Genomic DNA, 21,691 nt, shown 5'->3' with positions numbered 1-21,691 from the left:
CAGGTGACTTCGTTTTGGCTGTAGGTTGGGAAGTGGTGCAATGACGACATGGATGAGTGGACTGGGAGGGGTAACACTTGTAAGGATATGAAATGGAAGGATCACATAGGCTCAGTTTTGAGTAAAGCACATGACATACTTTGGTTCATTGGCAAGATGCTGGGTAAATAAAGGAGATTGCTTATGAATCAGTTTTGCATCCCATTTTAGAATGTTGCATGTGTGGGACCAATGCTGAGCAGGAGTAACAGAGGATTTTGAACATGTGCAAAGACGGTTGGCACATGTAGTCATAGGCACAGGTTTGTTTGACTTACAGCAGAGAATCACAAAAATACTGAAAAACCTTAATTAACATTTGCTTTAAAATGGAAGTGATTTATCTCATGATAGACAACTTATAAAATTTCAAAAATCAATATTAAGTGAAGAAACAACACGTATACTTCAGTCATTATGAAACTGAAAATTCATTCATGCCTCCGGATGTGTCCTATCAATCTTTTAGTCAAACTGTGCCATAAATGTCATTTCTCCCCAATTTGATTGAGAAACTCTTAATTAGTTATTGATCTACCCATCTAATCATCAGCATTCTTCTATAGCATCACATTTCAAAAGCTTCTGTTCTCCTCGTGCCTGAGTTGCTTATCACTTGTGGGTCACTCCAGAGAAATACAGCTTCATAAAGACTTCCTTACACTTAAATTTATATTAGCTGTTAACAGATTACTCTGTTTCAAAAATGTTTTTCTTGCTGTTGCCAGTATGCACTTTACGTCTTCCCTACTTATTCCATCATCAATTACTTTGTTGCTTAAACATCAAAACTCATGTACCACTTTTAGTGTCTCATTTCCTTATGTAATTCCCTCAACATTGTCTAATTTAATTAGATTACATTCCATTACTCTTGTTTTACTTTTTTGGTTATTATCTCATAATTTATTTTCGAGTCACTACCCAATCCAGCCATCAGCTCTTCCAAGCTCTTTGTCATCTCTGACAGAATTACCAGAAAATTGTTATATATATATATTTTCGTTTCTTCTCCATGAACTTAAATTCACATTCCAAATTTCTCCTTGGTTTCCTTCACAGCTTGCTCAGTGTACAGATTGAATAACATTTATGACAGGTTACAACTGTATCTCACATCCTTCTCACTTATGGCTTTCCTTTCATGTCCTTGGATTCTTATACGAGGAGCTTAATGCTAAACTCTGAGGTAAAATAGATAAATAAATATAGGAAACATTACAACTAATAATAGATTTTTGTAATTGATAGGTATAATTTTACACTTGCTTTTGTTTGAGTATTAAATGTTGTTTTGTCTTTTACAGGATAATCGGTTGCAGAGTGGAGACCATATTCTGCAAATTGGTGATGTCAACCTCCGTGGAATGGGCTCTGAGCAAGTGGCTGCAGTTCTCAGGCAGTCAGGCAGTCATGTTCGCCTTGTGGTTGCCCGCCCTGTTGAACCCACCTCTCCTGATTATCAAGTATGTGCTCGTGCCTCTTCCCCTGCTTTCAGCTATCTTCTGTATCAAGCAGTTGTTATTGCCAAGATAGCTTACAACCAAACATTGTTCCTTACATTTTCAAATAAGTATATTTGCAATGTATACTAACAAAAGCTGTATAAATTTAATATTTATTAATTACATTCAGTCATACTAAATAGTCAGTCAGTCAAGAGTATATCCAAAATCTGAACTGCAGGATGGAGGTGGGAAGTCTACTCATTCGTTTCACTCTAAATGGCAAAATAGTTTTGAGGTTTGATAGCAAATGGCTCTGGGTGTACTTGCTACTTACCAGTATCCATTACATGTTCCACCTCTTTTCAAATTTTTACTGAATTGATATGCCTGTCTATGTGGCAGGGCAAGATTTGAGTTTAGTTTGTGAAAATTATCTTTCTTTGTAAGAGGGAGGAAGGGGGGTAACCTAGGCTTATTAGATCAATTCAGCAAACAAACAGAAAAATTCACTGCAGTTTAGATCTTTACTGTAAACAGAAATCCATGGAAATAAGATTAAATAATGTTCAGCCATAGATCCCAGATGGCATACCAAAATAGATGTCTGTACAAAAATAATATTAATAATACTCGCATTCGTTCGAACTCAATATAGTTATTGTCGTACTAGTTCCAAATCTGAAATTTTGAAACACAAGATATCTTACCCGACAATATGTGTATTTTTGGTTCAGAGTGGTTCATTGAAGAAATAACTGTAGTCCATGGCTCATTTGTAGCAGGCAAACCAAGCAATAAGCTCCTAATTATACATATTTGTGAATTGTTTACGGCTAATGTTGTTTCTCACTTTTCAACCTCCATTGTTTACATTCTTATCAATGTACCCCCCCTCCCCGAGATTTATAGAGTCTGCAGCTTCCATGACTTCTGTCAAACTTCTTCTATTGGATTGAATTTATTTACTCTTTCCTTCTGGCACTCACCTCCACATCTTACTTCCACTTCTATCATCTTCAGTTGGTTCTATATGATCATACCATAGTAACCTCTTCCTCTCAAAAGATTCCACTTTGTTCCCTTCCAGTTATATAATTTTTCTGAACTCTTCATTGTCTCCTGTAATACATTTCCCTGAAAAGTAGTAGATCTTTTTCTCTCTCCTCATTTCTTGGGCTTCTGACTCATATGGAGTGCCAAAATAAATGGCACTACTATTGTCCACTATAGCATTATGTATAATCTTTGTATAACAATGAAAATACTCAATTTTTAACAATATAATTTAATTGGATGGATAAAAAATCTACTCACCAAATGGTAGCAGAACGTGCACAAAAAAGGAGATTTGTACTTGTGCAAGTTTTGGAGCCAGTGGCTCCTTCCTCTAGCAGAAGGGTTGAATGGGATGGAAGAGGGCTGAAGGAAAAGGATTGGAGAGGTTTAGGAAAAGGTGTACATTTTGGAAAAGTCACCCAGAACCGTGAGTCAGGAGAGACTTACAGGATGGGATGAAAAGGAAAGATTTTCCTTCTCAAGAACCTCTTAATTTGTTATGTGATCTACGCATCTAATCATCAGCATTCTTCTATAGCATCACATTTCAAAAGCTTCTGTTCTCCTCATGCCTGAGTTGCCTGTAACTTGTGGGTTACTCCAGAGAAATACATCTTCGTAAAGACTTCCTAACACTTAAATTTCCTTCTCATCCTGTCCAGTAACTCTTCCCTGACCCACGGTTCTGGGTGACTTTTCCGAAATCCACCCCTTTTCCTAAACACCTCCAGTCCTTTTCCTTCAGCCCTCTTCCTTCCCTTTCAGCCCTTCTGTTGGAAGAAGGAGCCATTGGCTCCAAAAGCTTGCATAACTATAACCTTCATTTATGTGCACGTTTTAAATCTCTTCAATGCTCCTTCCATTGATAGCGAGAGATATTTAGAACAAAAACAACATTTAATTCTAAAATTTGCTGTATTCAAATTGTGCTGTTCATCACAAGCCACTATCATGTACTGTATCCATTTTTAAACCCCACTTGTCGTATTCTTCAAAGAGCTCCCTCACCTTGGTTGCAAGAATTGTCACTATCTTTTGCAATTATCATCTGGTCATTAGTGTATAGGAGAGAGTATTGTTTGCCACCACCTGCTGACACTCCCATCAGAATACCTTTACTTCACTTGTCATTAATACTTCTTCCTGATATATTTCAAACAACAGAGGAGCTAAGGGACAACCCTGTTGTAGGCCATTGCTAATTTGTAATTCCATTCATTACATGTTACTCACTTTCACAGAGCTGGTGCCTCCACACAGTAAGGCTCTAACTACATTAATGTATAGTATTAACGCACAGCTGTTTCCACATTTTCAGCTACATCTTAAATAATAGCAGTGTGTTACATACATTTTCTCAGTCTGTTAATGTTAAATTCACAGTTCAACCTCTCTAGATCCAACAAACTTCCAGGATGCTGGAATAGCTTGGGTCAGCAACTTCTATTAATCAGAAGAATGCTTTTTATCCATTTGATGACTAGTTTTGGACCGAGACCCATTTTCAAATCATCAAGATAGTCGAAAATGGCATTTCTGATGATGTCATAAATGTACAATAAATGTTCATTCTGCATTTTTGATGTCTTTGGAAATGCCATTTTTGACTTTGTTGTGATGATTTGAAAGTGGGCCTTGGCCCAAAATTAGTCAACAAATGAATAAAAAGTGAAAATTTGCAACTTGGACTGGTTTTTCATTCTACTCTCTAAATCTAGTTTTCCTGTGTGTAAGTATGAAAATACCATCTACACATAACCAGTTGACATTGAGCCTATTTTAGTGTGCTGATTCTTTAAAATGTTTTTTTATCTTGTTTCTTAACATTCTTCCATAAAGCATAGCCACTGAACATGTCACACTTACACCTCTATAATTTCTACAATCCTTTCTCCTCTCATTCTTAAACACAGAGGATGTAATTACGTTCTTTCATTCAAGGGGAAGATTTTTGCCATTCATGTATTTGTTAATAATACACTACATGACAAAAAAAGTGAAGCACTCTGAGGAGGAGGAGGAGGAGGAAACTAAATGAAACTTCATGAGTTGAAAGGGTATGTGATATGATATTGCACTGATTACAAAATCAAGTGAAAGTTACAAATAATTTGGCAATGTGAACCCACTAATCAGTATTAAATTGCACTCCCTCTAGTCTCAATGCATGCACTGATTCGTTCGTGAAGTGCGTCTTCATCTGAGACAAGCTCGCTCACAGCTGTGGCAACTGGCATTAAGACAGAGTTGATGTCCAATCTGGCCCCACACATGTTCTATCAAGGACAGATCTGAGGATCTTGCTAACAACAGGAATGCCTCAACATCATGCAGACATTTCATAGGGACAAGTACCATCTGTGGATGAGCAGTGCCCTGTTGAAAAATGGCACCACGATACTGTCGCGTGAGAATACAAGACATGTTTAATTTACCACTGTGCCATCAGAGTTGCCTCAATCACTACCAGCCGTGACCTGAAGTCTCACGCGATGGCTCCTCACATGATGACCCCTGGTGTTACACTGCTGTGCCTTTCCAAAACAATGGAAGTTGGGACCTCTCCCCAGGGCATTGCTGCATTCTGTGACGGTGGTCATCCAGGATAGTGTAGAATTGAGATTCATCTTTGAATCCAGTGTGACACTATTCATCAGCTGTCCATGCTTCCCACTCATGGCACCACTCTAAAGGCAACCATTTGTGTTCTGTTTTCAGTGGAAGCCAATGCATGGTATGGTAATTCCCAAGTCTGCCTGTTGCTGGTCTCTTACAGATGTTGCAGGATGATACAGAATGTTGCAGAGTGTCCATTATTTGCTCTATGATGGCAGACAGTGATGTGAACGGGTCATGGTGAGGATGGTACATGATACATTGATCCTCTCTTGTGGTGTTCAGATGTGATCAACTAGAACTTTGACAATGAATATGTGTGCCCTACATTACCATGCAATCCAAGATTCAGCCCCAAACCCTCCACAGAGCTACTTTGTAAACATACTAATTTGGCTACCATGTAATCATCACAGAGATTTCCTAGGTTTTACCTAATCATTTCAGCTACTTCTTTATAATGCCACAATAATTTCTCATGTATCACTTCTTTTGCTGTCTTGACAGTCCATAACTTCCAGGAGATACAGGTTTCAGTTTGAATGTCCATCCTTCTGAATCTGTTTAGTGTATTCATCTCTTGGTCTCCCTCTACGATTTTTACCCTCCATGCTGCCTTCCAATACTAAATTGGTGGTCCCTTGATGCCTCAGAACATGCCCTACTAACCGATCCCTTCTTCTAGTCAAGTTGTGCCACAAATTTCTCTTCTCTCCAATTATTTTCAATACCTCCTCATTACTTATCTACCCATCTAATCTTCAGCATTCTTCTGTAACACCACATTTCGAAAGCTTCTATTCTCTTCTTGTCTAAACTATTTATCTCCATGTTTCACTTCCATACATGGCTAAACTCCATACAAATACTTTCAGAAACGACTTCCTGACACTTAAATCTACACTCGATGTTAACAAATTTTTCTTCTTCAGAAACGCTTTCCTTGCCATTGCCAGTCTACATTTTATATCCTCTCTACTTCTACCATCATCAGTTATTTTGCTCCCCAAATAGCAAAACTTCTTTACTACTTTAAGTGTCTCATTTCCTAATCTAATTCCCTCAGCATCACCCGACTTAGTTCGACTACATTCCATTATTCTCGTTTTGCTTTTGTTGATGTTCATATTATATCGTCCTTTCAAGATACTGTCCATTCTGTTCAACTGCTCTTCCAAGTCAGTTGCTGTCTCTGACAGAATTACCATGTCATCGGCGAACCTCAAAGGTTTTATTTCTTCTCCATGGATTTTAATTCCAACTCTGAATTTTTCTTTTGCTTGCTTTACTGCTTACTCAATATACAGATTGAATAACATTGGGGATAGGCTACAACCCTGTCTCGCTCCCTTCCCAACCACTGCTTCCCTTTTGTGCCCCTCAACCCTTATAACTGCCATCTGGCTTCTGTACAAATTGTAAATAGCCTTTCACTCCCTGTATTTTACCCCTGCCACCTTCAGAATTTGAAAGAGACTATTCCAGTCAACAATTTCAAAAGCTTTCTCTAAGTCTACAAATGCTAGAAACATAGGTTTGCCTTTCCTTAATCTATTTTCTAAGATAAGTCGTAGGGTCAGTATTGCCTCACATGTTCCAACATTTCTACGGAATCCAAACTGATCTTCCCCGAGGTCGTCTTCATGTCTTATTAAACTGATAGTTCGGTAATTTTCACATCTGTCAACACCTGCTTTCTTTGGGATTGGAATTATTATATTCTTCTTGAAGTCTGAGGGTATTTCACCTGTCTCATACATCTTACTCACTAGATGGTACAATTTTGTTAGGCCTGGCTCTCCCAAGGCTGTCAGTAGTTCTAATGGAATGTTGTCTACACCCGGGGTCTTGTTAAGACTTAGCTCTTTCAGTGCTCTATCAAACTCTTCACGCAGTATCATATCTCCTATTTTATCTTCATCTACATCCTCTTCCATTTCTATAATATTATCCTCAAGAACATCGCCCTTGTATAGACCCTCTATATACTCCTTCCACCTTTCTGCTTTCCCTTCTTTGCTTAGAACTGGGTTTCCATCTGAGCTCTTTGATATTCATACAAGTGGTTCTCTCTTCTCCAAAGGTCTCTTTAATTTTCCTGTAGGCAGTATCTATCTTAGCCCTAGTGATATGTGCCTCTACATCCTTACATTTGTCCTCTAGCCATCCCGGCTTAGCCATTTTGCACTTCCTGTCAATCTAATTTTTGAGACGTTTGTATTCCTTTTTGCCTGCTTCATTTACTGCATTTTTATATTTTCTCCTTTCATCAATTAAATTCAATATTTCTTCTGTTACCCAAGGATTTCTACTAGTCGTCATCTTTTTACCTACTTGATCCTCTGCTACCTTCACTATTTCGTCTCTCAAAGCTACCCATTCTTCTTCTACTGTATTTCTTTCCCCCATTCTTGTCAGTTGTTTCCTAATGCTCTCCCTGAAGCACCATACAACCTCTGGTTCTTTCAATTTATCCAGGTCCCATCTCCTCAGGTTCCCACCTTTTTGCAGTTTCTTCAGTTTTAATCTACAGTTAATAACCAATAGATTGTGGTCAGAGTCCACATCTGCCCCTGGAAATGTCTTACAATTTAAAACCTGTTTCCTATATCTCTGTCTTACCATTATATAATCTATCTGAAACCTGTCAGTATCTCCAGCCTTCTTCCATGTATACAACCTTCTTTTATGATTCTTGAACCAAGTGTTAGCTATGATTAAGTTATGGTCTGTGCAAAATTCTACCAGGCAGCTTCCTCTTTCATTTCTTCCCCCCAACCCATATTCACCTACTACATTTTCTTCTCTCCCTTTTCCTACTGTCGAATTCCAGTCACCCATGACTATTAAATTTTCGTCTCCCTTCACTATCTGAATACTTTCTTTTATCTCATCATACATTTCATCAATTTCTTCATCATATGTGGAGCTAGTTGGCATATAAACTTGTACTACTGTGGTAGGGGTGGGCTTCGTATCTGTCTTGGCCACAATAATGCGTTCACTATGCTGTTTGTAGTAGCTTACCCTCGTTCCTATTTTCCTGTTCATTATTAAACCTACTCCTGCATTACCCCTGTTTGATTTTGTGTTTATAACCCTGTATTCACCTGACCAGAAGTCTTGTTCCTCCTGCCACCGAACTTCCGTAATTCCCACTATATCTAACTGTAACATATCCATTTCCCTTTTTAAATTTTCTAACCTACCTGCCCGATTAAGATTGACATATGTAGTCAATTTTTATCACATTACAACTAGCCACATCTGTTGCAGGGCTACATTCAGGAATCATGTTTTCACTGAATGATGGTTTAACAGACACTGAAAATTTAGAAACATGCACACTCACAAAGACTTTATAAAATTTATTAGACCCTCCACCAAAAGAATTCCACTTGCACAGTTAATGGGGACCAGTGATTTAGAAAGAAATGCTGCTAAGTGTAATGCTTACACCACATAAAGAACACAATGGATTGATAAAAGAGAGAGAGAGAGAGAGAGAGAGAGAGAGAGAGAGAGAGAGAGAGAAGAAAGTTGAGTGTTTTTTTTAGGTTAATTTTAAAATAATATTAGAGATTTAATGACACAGTATTATTATTTCTGTGTCATATTAAACCCATGCAGACAACTGTCGTATTCTTGGGAAAAAGACGAAGGGGGGGGGGGGGGCATGTTAAGAAAGTAGACATGTCAGTATTGTTTATAAGAATTATTGACCAATAATATTAATGTGTAATATTTGCACATTTGTAGAGCATATAATAAGCAGGATTTTATGATAAACACATTTTCTAATGGCTGTTTAAATCTGTTTCAGAGTGTAGGGCTTTTTGTCTCTATTGCTGAACATAAGACACTAGTGTTCAGAGAACAGGACGCATTATGTTAGGTGCAGGGCTATGTTGTAAATATATTTCACAGTAAGTCTGTGAAAAGAGCATTAGTGACATGGTGAAATATTAACAGACATAGTGACCTGACGTGTGATACAAGGATCTAATCGCCAACTTTGAATAGGTATGAGTAGAACTGACAGAATGAATACCTTGTCCAATATATAAGGGACATTCAAAAAGAAACAAGCTGGAGGGATAATTACAGAAACCAGTTCCTGTATGTTACAAGTATTGACCCTGGCTGTGAGGCGCTTTTCCCACTGTAACATGATGCGTTGTATGGCTGTCTCATAAAATTCCCGGGACTGCGATGTTAACCAGTTCCGCACATACAGCTGGATGTCGTCATCCAAGGTGAATTGTTTGCCCCTATGATGACATTCTTCTTTGACCAAAATGGCCGCCTTCTGATTCACTTCCTGCAGCATGGGACAATAGTGAATGCCCAGCGTTACTCACAAACATTGACACTCTTCACCAAGCGATCAAATCAAAACGACCAGGCAATCTCACCTGTGGGGTCATTCTGCTCCACAACAATGCAAAGCCTTATACGGCCAACATAGTCGTGGCACTCCTGCAGAAATTCAAATGGGAGGCTCTCTGCCACCCTCCATACAGTCCGGTCCTCTCTCCCTGTGATTACACCATTTTTGGTCCCCTTAAAAAGGCTCTGAGGGGCAAACGATTCACCTCGGATGATGACATCCAGCTGTACATGCGGAACTGATTAACACCGCAGCCCTGGGAATTTTATGAGGCAGCCATTCACCATCTTGTGTCACAGTGGGACAAGTGTCTCAACAGGCAGATTCAATACTTCTAACATACAGGTATTGGTTTCTGTAATTATGCCTCCAGCTTGTTTCTTTTTGAATGCCCCTTATGATATAACTTTTGTCAGTAGCACAGAAAATGAGTAGGAGATCACTTTTCTGTTGGATGATACATTAATGTCAAGTTCCCTGCTGAAGAAAATGTGTAACAACCAAATTTTTGGAAAACTGCACTCACAATTTAGAGAAATTACTTTTTTGAAGATACATGTTAATTAAGTGTATGGACAGTTTTATTCTATCAAAGGTAATGGAAAATAACTTTACTAATTTCAACTATGGGTTGGCGTTCACAGAAGGTGTTTTCACTGTTCAGTATTATACTAATTGTGACAGTTTCTAAAACTTCTGTGGGAATTACTGACCAAGTTGGTGCAGTTGTGAGAACATGGGACACCCATGCAGAGGGAGCACAGTTTAAATTCTTGTCTAGTTATTCAGATTTAGGCTTTCCTAAATCATTTGAGGAGACTGTCTGGATGGTTCCTTTGAGAAGGACATGGATGATATCATTTCCCATCATTGTTCAATCTGAACTTATGCTCCATCTGTAAAGTCATTGTCATCATCATGTTTTAAAACCTGATCATTCTTTTTGCTTCTTTTGCAACTGGAATAAGCTATGGGCAACTGGACCGTGATTATGGAAAGAAATTATTTTCAAGAAATTAAGACAAATTTGTCAAAGGATTTATAATTCAACAGAATAGTTAAACAGAGGATTCTTCTCACATTGTAATGATGTGATGAAACACAAAGAAATTTTACAATAGGAGTACTATTATGCCATTATTTATAGCTGCCATTTGAATATTTGCTTGGAAAATGTATGTAACACTAATGTATGAAATAAATATATTTTTGCTATTTCTGTTTTTATCAGTTAGTCAGTGACACTGTGAAGAAATAAACAATTGTAGTGCACTGTGCAGGTACATGATCTTTAATTTAGAACATAAATTGCTATTTCACAGGCTTTGGGAAGTCATGCACCAATTGTTCCAACCAAGATCCTTGGTGATCCAGAGGAGCTTGATCGTCATCTTGTGCAGAATGGATATCCAGAAACATTCAATACTCAGACTCCCATTTTGGACTCGTATGATAATCCTTTCATGTACCAGCAAGGCTCCGAATTAGAACTTCATGTGAGTTGCATGGTTGATTGAGATGCTTGTTTTGTTTGCCATTAGTTTTGCTTGTGTGGGAATTTTGATCTGTCTTAGAGCGTGCAGTGTCTTAGAGAGTTGGAGTTATAACAGGTTTGAAACAAGCTTTGTGTAGGTTACACTCTGTGAAGAAAAGGCAACTTAGAAATAAGTAATTGTATTGAACTGCACAGGAACATTTGTTTTACACTGTTAATTCCTGTGGAATTCAAATTTGTATTTTATAATCCACTATTGTATGTGGTTTTTTTTTTCCTTCCAGATTTGAAGCACCATATCCAAGTTGTTTAGTGAAATATTTTTTTGCAACATGTGGGCAGAATTTTATTTTTCAGCATTTTTTCAGTAAGTGACACGTGTTTGGATGTACAAAACCACTCGCTGCTATAGAAAATAAAACTCATGAGTGTGCCTCTGTGATTACTGAACAGTGATGAAAATTTTACAGAGAAGGAAATTGAGGAGCATCTTAACAGAGCTTTTGTGGTTATTTTGAAAACAAAATTTGTTAATTTTTCATTGTAATGACGAAAGCATGAAATTTACTTGACTACTTACTGAAGTGAACTCATTAAACATTGTCTTGAAATTTGTGAAAGAGTTAGTTTACGCAGTGAAGTTTATTTTGGTTGCATAGGGTGATATTTTATTACCAGTCACCAAGGGAAAAATTTAAAATAATAGCATATTGATTGCAAATCACACAACAGGCCCAAACAAGTTAATTTCTCTAACTATATCTTTTAAAATGTCAGTTGGAAATGAAAACTGTAACTGAATATTATCAGTAGTTGAAACTAACGTGAACATCAGTCTTTAATTGCTAAATCAGGAACAAAAGGATCAAGTTTGTCAAATACATGAAATAAATTTTGAATTCAGTTATATTTTTTTAAATTTGTGTGTGCTTCAAACATGCTGCAATTACTGATGATCTGTTACCAATAAGTAGAAGTTTGTCTTCAGTTTGATGTATTGTTAATTTTATTGATGAAGTACTTTCTGTTATTTAATTAATTTTTATAATGTTTTTATCAGTTTGAACACACATTTTTGTAAAGTATTGTAGACATGTCTCAAGAGTAACCTTGTGAAACTAAGCACTGAGTTAATTCTTTAAATTTGTTAAATTTTCCTTCTTTAAATGAGTGCTTCATAGCAGAGTACACAGTGCAACAGCTCGCTGTGTGTTAACCACGTTCATTGTTAACTTGTTCCCATTTCTTCTCACTCAAAATGTTATTGTTATCACAATAGTGTAGTATGTTGACCATTCATGCACAACTACTGACATGAAACTTGTGCTAACACAGTTGTCTCTCACTGTGGCTCAGTGGTTATTAATGGCTGGTTGGTACTAGAAAAAGACTTTTAATACTTGCATGATTTCAAATTACAGTGACTGATACATAATTTTTGAGTATATAAGTGAATGAAATGAGTAAATGACGGACACTGTCACATTGTTAAAGAAACAGAGGATGTGTTCAGCACAGGCAGTGATGGAAGGCATAAAAATTACAGCTTGTGGTGCTCTACATAAGATGAGAGAGTGAGAATATTCTGTTGATAATCTTCCTTAACTGTTAAAGGTACTAATCTAAGTCTATTTCATTGCACTGCACTTCATTATGCAAGGGCAATGTATAAAGCTTTCTTTTCTTTTTCTCCCACCCTTATTTTACTGTCCAATCAGTAATCTTATTTTACTTATTGTCTGCTTCCACTTTTTCTTACAGCCAGAGCCAAATCTTGTTGTAGACGTTGTGCGAAATCCAGTTCCAATTGGATCTGCTCCAATACCTCCCAGGATGGTGGGTCCTACATCTCTTCCTGTCCTAACTATGGATATGATGCCTCTTGAGACTCCTCTGCCAGAGATGGAAAAATTCAGTGTTGAATTGAAAAAAGATTACCATGGGCTTGGCATAACAATAGCAGGATATGTATGTGAGAAAGGTAAGTTGCATCTAGAGTACCTAAGAGTATATGTTGTTTTATGAGATTTCTTTCTCATTAGGTGCCAGAATGACAGGCATTACATGTTGATGTATGTAAGTGTGATACACTGTCTTTATCCATTGCACTGGAAAGGAATTAGATATCATATGTTTTGAAAGAACAGTGAGCTGTTGAATTTGACCACATTGTGATGAAGTATGAGGTCCTGTTGGGCAAGGATTCCATTACTCACAATTTGCCTATGGACATTCATGCTGGTAGACATTATGTTTGTGATAATGTCAATGTAAAATTCCATGCACCGTTTGCAGCAAAGTTTATACAGTATATGTGTGACTCCTTAAAGACATAGGATGGCAACAGTCTAGAAGTAGGTGATGGGTAGACGTAGTAGTCTTCATGAAGGCATGGTATAGGGCGAAGGGTTGAAGTGGGAATGCACAAGAATATGTCATAGGTTAACAGGTAATAGAATTCTATTTTTTCAGAGGCTGCAAGCATTTTGGTCAAAGCTGCGGCAGATTATGAGAGTATGAGTTAGTGGTCCTCATCCAGAAAGGTAGTTACTAAGCAAGGTGGCACAGTGGTTAGCAAATTGGACTTGCATTCAGGAGGATGATGGTTCAAGTCCATGTCTGGCCATCCAGACTAAGGTTTTCTGTGATTTCTTTAAATTGCTCCTATCAAATGCCAGGATGGTTGCTTTGAAAAGGCACAGCTGATTTCCTCCCCCATCCTTGACCCCATCTGAGCTTTTGTTCCATCTTTAAATGACCTCACTTTTGACAGGACATTAAATGTCAGGTGAGCATTTACTCCTTTTCAGCTGTTTTGTGTGGCTAAGTGTGAGGTTTTGGTGGGGGGAAGGGGGGGGGGGAGATATGTAATATTTAGACCCAATGTGGAAAGTAGTGCAGTAGTGTCTGACTGTGAAAGGCTAACAGGATGTTCATTTTAAGGGAAATGGTAAGAGAACTGGTTATAACTGCAGGTGCATCACGATGAGACCATTTATGGGGTCAGCAGTTATTGATGTAAAAGTATTGTTGGTAGTCGGCAGTTTCATATGAGCAGTCATGTGTCAGGAACTATCAGAGGTGAGGAATTTGATATTAAGGAAAGATGGTGAGTGCCCAGGAAGATAAGTATTAGATCTCTTGGTCTTGAACTTTATCATTAATATGTGGTCAGTGAACCTGAACTAAGCCAGGGGGTTTACAATTTATGGCGCATCTCTCTACATTGTACACAGGCATATAGTTTGTTAACATTTATGAAGAAGGGTCTGGTAAGTTTGAGGTTCTTAGGACATAGAGATAATAGTGTTCCATGACAGTAAAGCATGGACAGTTTTGTTGCATAAGGATGTGGCATAAAGAATGATAAATCATAGACAAAGGATTGAAGTTGGCACTCAACAAGGATTGATATTTTTTCAGTGTGAGATCATTAACAAGTTGCAGTAGGGTGTTCTGAATGATAGGTTTGTGGATTTTGTCAAACATGTTGATGAGGGTGGGGAAGCTAGTGAAGTATTGGCCTAACATGTAAGCCTTTGCCTGCTACATGTAAGACTTGGCAGCCATGCTTCAGGTGCTTCTTTGTCATGCCTCTCACACCTGCTGGTTTCTGAGTACTGCCAACAAGCTTGTCTTTTCTCAGCTTTATTTTTGTTGTGGGCTTTGGACTGGCACTGGGACAGTTAAAAGAATATTTACCTACACTATTTATTGCAGTATACAGCAACACTGCAGCCTCACAGCAAATGACAAAGGGATAGAATAGATGTAAATGAGAGAATGTACTTGTGTATTAGTGTATAAGGTCTACATACACTACCATGAAACTAGTGAACTGTTAAGAAAAGCAACAGAAAAAAAAGTTGCCACTAATTTTCTCACAGTGGCTTGCAAAGCCATGGATGATCTTCTCATTAAAACTCAAACAAAGTGTTACTTGTAATGACCACCACTTGACCAGTGAGCAGTGTTATCTTGAACAGCAAGTGAAGAGAAATTAACAATATGCCAACTTCATTATTTGCATTTATCAGACAGAGAGACTGACATCTTCAAGTGTGGGAGTTATGGCTGGCATTTCTTATGGCATCCACTGTTTTATAAATTATAACAGTGGTGGTGGTGGTGGTGGTGGTGGTGGTGGTGGTAGCAGCAGCAGCAGCAGCAGCAGCAGCAGTGGTAGTAGAAGTTTCAACAGTAGATCACTTTTACAAGTATATTGAATGTGCTGTAGTATTTTACACACACACACACACACACACACACACACACACACTTACAGGTGTAATTTGATAATGTTGAGATGGGGTGGTCAGCCGTTGCCTTATATTGGAACCACCCCAGCATTTGCCTAAAGCAGGGCTCACCGAACTGCAGCCAGTGAACACAATCAATACAGCCCAAGGTAACAGGTCAGACATGCATAGTATCCACCCCGACATATTTTTTTTAATTGCAGTTGAACCTGACTTATCAAGTACCTCCCATAACGAGTGATTCACACAATGACTTGAAGAAAGTGTAAGAAACTGACTCGTTTAATGAACAGTGTTTCACATGAGGAGTCTTTTTAGTTTCATTTCTTCAGTCCTTAACAACCATTTCAAAATCCACTTTCTTACCTGGTTGGTCTCTTCAGCCACTGTAAAGGAACATTAAGTCATGCAGTCTCTTATAAACTACTGCTCTGTGAAGTAGAAGCTCTGACACTGCTGTATTCAGTCAGCTGTACTGATCACAGTGTGCCTCATGCCATGATTATTGTCATCCATACCACTGCTCAGGCTTCAGCAATGTTGTTGCAAATTCTCTACAAGGATGTTATATGATCTTGTTTTTGCCAGCACATGGTAATCCTTTTCCTTGCTGTACCTGTTTGTGAATTTCAATTCTGATTTGTCATTGTTAACCAACACAAATCTATTAAAGATGTCCATAAGGCAGTAGCTGTACACACTACAAATTGAATTAACAATAATGTTAGGTCTGTTTTTCAACAGATTTTGAAGCTCATGGACAAACAAATATTTGAAATTATCAGAAGCAACTTCTGAATATTCAACTTCTGAATGGCATTTTCTGCTCTGAAAACTTCGTGCAGTGAATGCTGCGAATGTCAGTAAGCTCTAGTCTGACCTGGGCAGCCAGAGACTGTGCACTCGTGTGTGTGTGTGGGGGGGGGGGGCTAATCCTGATGAAGGCCGTTTTGGCCAAGAGCTTACTTGTTTGATTGTCTTTTTGTTGTGCCTATCTGTGACTCAGCATCTCCTCAATGTGGTGAGTAGCAGTCTGGCCTTTTCATAATACATTCATTATTCCATCTTGGATTTTCCTTTGTGCAGTATTTGAAGCACCTGTTGACTTATCCAGAGTGAAAGAGAACTACTCTTAAGTGTCGAGTTTTCTCAGACAAATAAGTTAATATATTTTCAGCAATATCATTTAATCTTTGAGCCACAGTGTTTGCTGATAAACTGGTGTTTTTAAATAAATTATCCTTGGAACTTGGTGGAAGAGTCCGTGTGGCCCTTAGGCTAAAATGTTTGGAGACATCTGGCCTAAAGTAATGGTAATGAAGGATGACAGGATGGAGATTGAAGCCTCCAAATCCAAGTAGCCTCCCATACAAATCTGTTTAAAACAGTGCATCCTCATTCAGTTTGTCTGTTGTGCACAGTTCTGGCTTGTTTATACAGTGCAACGATAAACAGATCTGAAAAGACTTTTTCTCATATTGTTGAAAGGTATCCATAATATCTAATAATGTTTTCCTTGTGAAGTGTCCATACACAGCCTGTTATTTAGCTGTATTTTTACTATCACAGTCATTATAGATTTATATAAGCTGCTCATTTTTGGTGAGAATGTTTTGCATTTTCCTTGTATTGATGTCATTTTATACTTTCACTCCTATTTCAGAGGAACTATCTGGAATATTTGTGAAGAGTATTAGTGAAGGCAGTGCAGCAGATCTCTGCAAGAAGATTCAAGTAAATGACAGAATTGTTGAGGTATGTTAGTTGTTACACTTGGCTATATTTCAGAGCAAGTTGAATTCATCAGCTGCTCAAATTACCTTAACACATTTGATCTGAAATATATGTTTTAATTAACAATGCTATGTTATTGTCTCACCATAGAAGTGAGAATATGAGTCTTATTTGTCATGCAGCATTTTGAAAACTAAAGTTGGCGAAAAAAGAAAAAGGAGGACAGAGCGTAATTAACTAACTGGCTTTCTATATTTTCTGTAAACTGAAATAAGAGGATATTTGTGGTATTTCTTCTTGTCAAGCTGAGCATTTGTAATAACATGTGTTCAGTATTGATTAGGGAAAGAGTTCGCTTTGATAACAGTGAGGAATTCTTTGAAAGCTCTTGTATTCATCAAACATAAAATCTTCCAGGTTGATGGGAAATCACTCCAGGGCTACAACAATCACCAAGCAGTTGAAATGCTTCGTAACACAGGGCAGACAGTAAGACTCTGTCTTGAAAGGTACCTGAGGGGTCCTAAATTTGAGCAGTTGCAACAAGCAATTGCAAATAGCGAACTGAAACCACCAACGCCATCCTCTCCTTCTGCCACATCACTGCCACAGTACCCAGTAAGCACGGTAAGTTATTTTCAGAATTGTATGCACCTTACAAACTTGCAGGTTAATGATCATAATGTACTGCCAGCATAACTTATTGTCTCATTGTTATGTGACTTAAAGTGAGCGTTTCTGACTCTTGAAATTGCCAAAGTAATAAATAAAGAAAAATGGGTTTATTATGTACACACATACATATTGCCACATGTTGTTTGTCATTACCAAGGTGTACTGGTTGCAGTTGCTGGCTGACATTGTGCAGATCACTACCGTATTTACTCGAATCTAAGCTGCACTTTTTTTCCGGTTTTTGTAATCCAAAAAACTGCCTGCGGCTTAGAATCGAGTGCAAAGTAAGTGGAAGTTATGAAAAATGTTGGTAAGTGCCGCCACAACTAACTTCTGCTGTCAAATATATGTAGTGCTACACAGGCATGCTTTGCAGGCACAAAGATAAATACTGGCACCTAAACCTCTGCCTCAGTAAATGAATAAAAAAAAGTGTGAGACGAGCTTTTTTCTCCGCCCCGAGTTTCAACCACTGCATTTTCATTCATTATCCAACGAAGGAAATACAAATTTCGTATAGATCATCTTCGAATGTAGCAGCATTTCAATGTACTACGAAAATCCGACTGGCAAGACTGTTTAGGTGTTTGTCAATATGGGAAACTCTATGTCCTGAATTTTTTCCTACCTGTGAGAAGAGATGGTTGCTAATAGGAACTTTTATGAATTGTGAATCACATGCAGTATTCTCTTCACCTTAAGAATAATACGAATATAAACATTTTGTCATGTATTCTTTCATGTTTGCAGCTATTTTATTTAAATCCTGTCTGCCTAATAAACTACGAAACTAGAGTGAGACAACAGCAAACGCGGAAGAACACACATATCATGTCATGTTTATATTCGTATTATTCTTATGCCTAATAGTGATACAGTCAGAAATGAAGCACAGCAATTGACTGGATTTTTAAATCTAAGATGACTCTAATTTCGGTGCAGAATGTAATGTGCTAAAAGAGGTGTCTGCAAAGATTTTCAAACGGAGAAAAATTATCGCTAAACTCACGTTCAGAACGTCTTCTATCATACACAGTCTATTATTTGATTCTTGTTGATCATTATCAAAGAAAGCAGCTGTGTAAGTAACAACAAATAGCAGTCTCTTGCCATTGTTTCGCTAATGAGACGATTCCTCTTTTTTTTTAATTGTAAGCGGTGGTACCGTGCACAAAAGCAAGCCATACGGCGAGTGGCGACAGGCCGTAAACACTCATTATCAGAAAGCGATAAACAATGCATGGCACAATACAGTAATGCATTTTCAGCTTAGAGTGATGTAAACACCTATAACAAAGAGAACGGCACTTATCAGATCAAAGAAAAATAAGCAATCAATTCAAACCAGATGAAACACGTGAAAAAGGAAGGGTACCCGTATAAATACAGACGGAGTGCATGACGCATAGCAATGGCTACCTGGTAAAGCTTAACTGCTAAGCTTACGACTCGAACCAAACTATTGTAGCTGTATCGTCATTCATTCGACCTAAATTATGTCTCATATTATAATGGACCAACTTTGTTTCGATTTGGAGGTGCGGCCTAAAACTTTTCTCTCACCTTGAATTTCGAGTCTCAGATTTCTGGTGCGGCTTAGATTCGGGAAAAATTTTTTTCCTTGATTTAGAGTCTCATTTTTCAGGTGTGGCTTAGATTTGAATGCGGCTTAGATTCGAGTAAATACGGTAATTTGATTCCTGCTTTTTGCAATTATCATTAAACATTTATGATTTCTGGAAGATTCTGAGACTGACTGAATAAGACAAACTGGTATTTCAAAGAAATAATATTTATATTTATTTGTTGGTTTTATTCTGCCAATGTATCAACAATGTCAAAACATTTCTGCACTAAATTGGGCTTTCATGATTTTAATTTTCTATATAATTATTGCATATTTAATGTAAGTAATAACTATTTTTTAACCCATCTGTCCAAATAAACATAACCAAACACACAATCATTATGCATTTCCAGTATCAGATTGATACATGAACATAATAAAGAAGAGTGGAGATATTGTCAATTCATAAAACACCCACTAAATACCTGTGACAATTAGAAACGAACAAAAAAATTAAAGGAATTCACAGTGAACAAATTCAGAAAAAGAAGAAGAAATTTTTGTTAGGAATAAATTTCACTTTTCCTGTATTTATGATACTAATGTATATGAAGAAATCAAAGAATTTAAATGGCATGGAGTTGATTTATTATTGTTTTGTATTCGTAAGTATTAGTTATATCTTAAAATATTATTATTTCCGAAGGATGGAGAAGAACCAGAAATTGAAGTTGAAGCTGAGTCTCATACAACAGTAGATTCCTGTGTGCTGGAGCCAATAGAGGCATTAAATACTGCTGTTGATATAGAAGATGTTGAGCTCCTGATTGACAGTAATTATATAGGTGAATTGAAACCAACTGTGGAGGCAGCTATTCAGGCCAAGTGGTCCAAGATAATGGGTCCTGATGTTGAAATTGTAGTAAGTATAAAATTTATGTTTTTATGTCATGAGTGAAATCATCAAAAGTATAACTGTAATTGTGCTGTAACATGTACTCAATATGATAGGAATTACTATATGTTTGGGATTTAAAGGTTTATTTAGTGATAATTAACAATCTTCCAGTTTTTCATTTTTCTTTCTGCCCTATTCATGCCATTATAAGGAGGGAGGGGGTGGTGGGAGGACAACTCTGATTCCTTGTGCTTATTTTGAATATATTCACCACATATATGTCTGCCATACACTCTGTTGTAGAGTGTGTATCTGTTATTCTTCTAATAATTTTGAGTACTAACAGTGGCAACATTAAGAATGTAAATTTATTGTATAGATATGCTATGAGCTTAAGATATCAAATATTCAAATAACCACCATACAAAAGCATATAGAAGTTCTAATACTAAGATCTAATATTAAACTTATTGCTTGTGTTCTTACCCTTTGAACCGTATTTCCTCCAGGTGGTGAGTAGTTGTCTTTCTGTATACTATTGTCCATATTCATTGGTCATGCGTAAATGGCAGTAATTATAATATTTTTATTTAATCCTTCATTGTTCAGACCATGCCAGACAGTTCATATGTATAGTTTTGTCGATCTAGCTGCCTTGATCGGCAGCACATTCTAAGCTCTGTTTTCACATGAAGTTTTTAGCTTGTGCTTCTGTTGCTGCTGCCTAAAATGAGACCATTCTATGTAATTGAGACAACATCCATCCACACACACACACACACACACACACACACATGCATGACCACAGTCTCTAGCTGCCGAGGCCAGACCTGTGTATCAGCATCTCCGCTGTATGATGAGTAGCTTTTCATAATATTGTCATTATTCCATCCTGAATTTTCCAGTGTTTCATTTCTAAATTACTAATTCATTATATCATTTAAAGGTGGCAACCCTCATTCTTCAGCTAGGTAGCTAATAGGATGTTACACGTCATTCTACCGAAGTGATGTAACACCATATTTGACACCTGACCACTGATTTTTTTCATCTTGCAACATTACTATTAAATTTTTTGAGCACAAAACTTGTTATTTGACTTTTGCAAGAATGTATTCACTTTGCAGGTGATTCAATATGGAATATAGCCTAAAACGTATCACTACGATTTAACATTTCATCAGATAATGGTAGAACTGTAATTACTTAATTTTGTTGTGGAATAGAGGTCCTTGGTTCATTGGCATAAATTAATAGCCTCAGAACTTTTGTGTATAACTTCCCATTTATTTTCTTCAGGTGCTATGGGTGAATTCATGAAATTTTAACATACTTTGATTTCTTTTTTCATATTAATCCATTTTTAAATCTTGATGGTACAAATGAACACCTTGAAATTTCATACAGCTGCTTCCATACTATCACTTCAACAATCATTAGCTAAATGATTCAATGACTGGCTTTCTGTGGAGGTGCAGCTGCCATTGTTTACATAAAGACATAACACTGCAATA

General features: G+C 37.4%; 1 protein-coding gene across 3 annotated transcripts in view; it reads left to right on the top strand.

Annotated features, from left to right (window-relative positions):
• The window catches only part of LOC124613182 (patj homolog), a 475,849-nt gene that overhangs the window by 400,919 nt on the left and 53,239 nt on the right, over positions 1-21,691 (top strand). For all 3 annotated transcript variants that reach the window (XM_047141824.1, XM_047141825.1, XM_047141823.1), the window contains 6 exons: positions 1,347-1,505; positions 10,872-11,045; positions 12,806-13,025; positions 16,967-17,058; positions 17,455-17,664; positions 19,986-20,201. In XM_047141824.1, coding sequence (XP_046997780.1) covers positions 1,347-1,505; positions 10,872-11,045; positions 12,806-13,025; positions 16,967-17,058; positions 17,455-17,664; positions 19,986-20,201 — 1,071 coding nt within the window. The remainder of the gene's footprint in view (positions 1-1,346; positions 1,506-10,871; positions 11,046-12,805; positions 13,026-16,966; positions 17,059-17,454; positions 17,665-19,985; positions 20,202-21,691) is intronic.

The sequence above is a fragment of the Schistocerca americana genome, chromosome 4, assembly GCF_021461395.2.
Source record: "Schistocerca americana isolate TAMUIC-IGC-003095 chromosome 4, iqSchAmer2.1, whole genome shotgun sequence".
NCBI lineage: Eukaryota > Metazoa > Arthropoda > Insecta > Orthoptera > Acrididae > Schistocerca > Schistocerca americana.
Note: the sequence above shows the minus strand (reverse complement) of the source record. Positions and strands in the feature narration are given on the sequence as shown.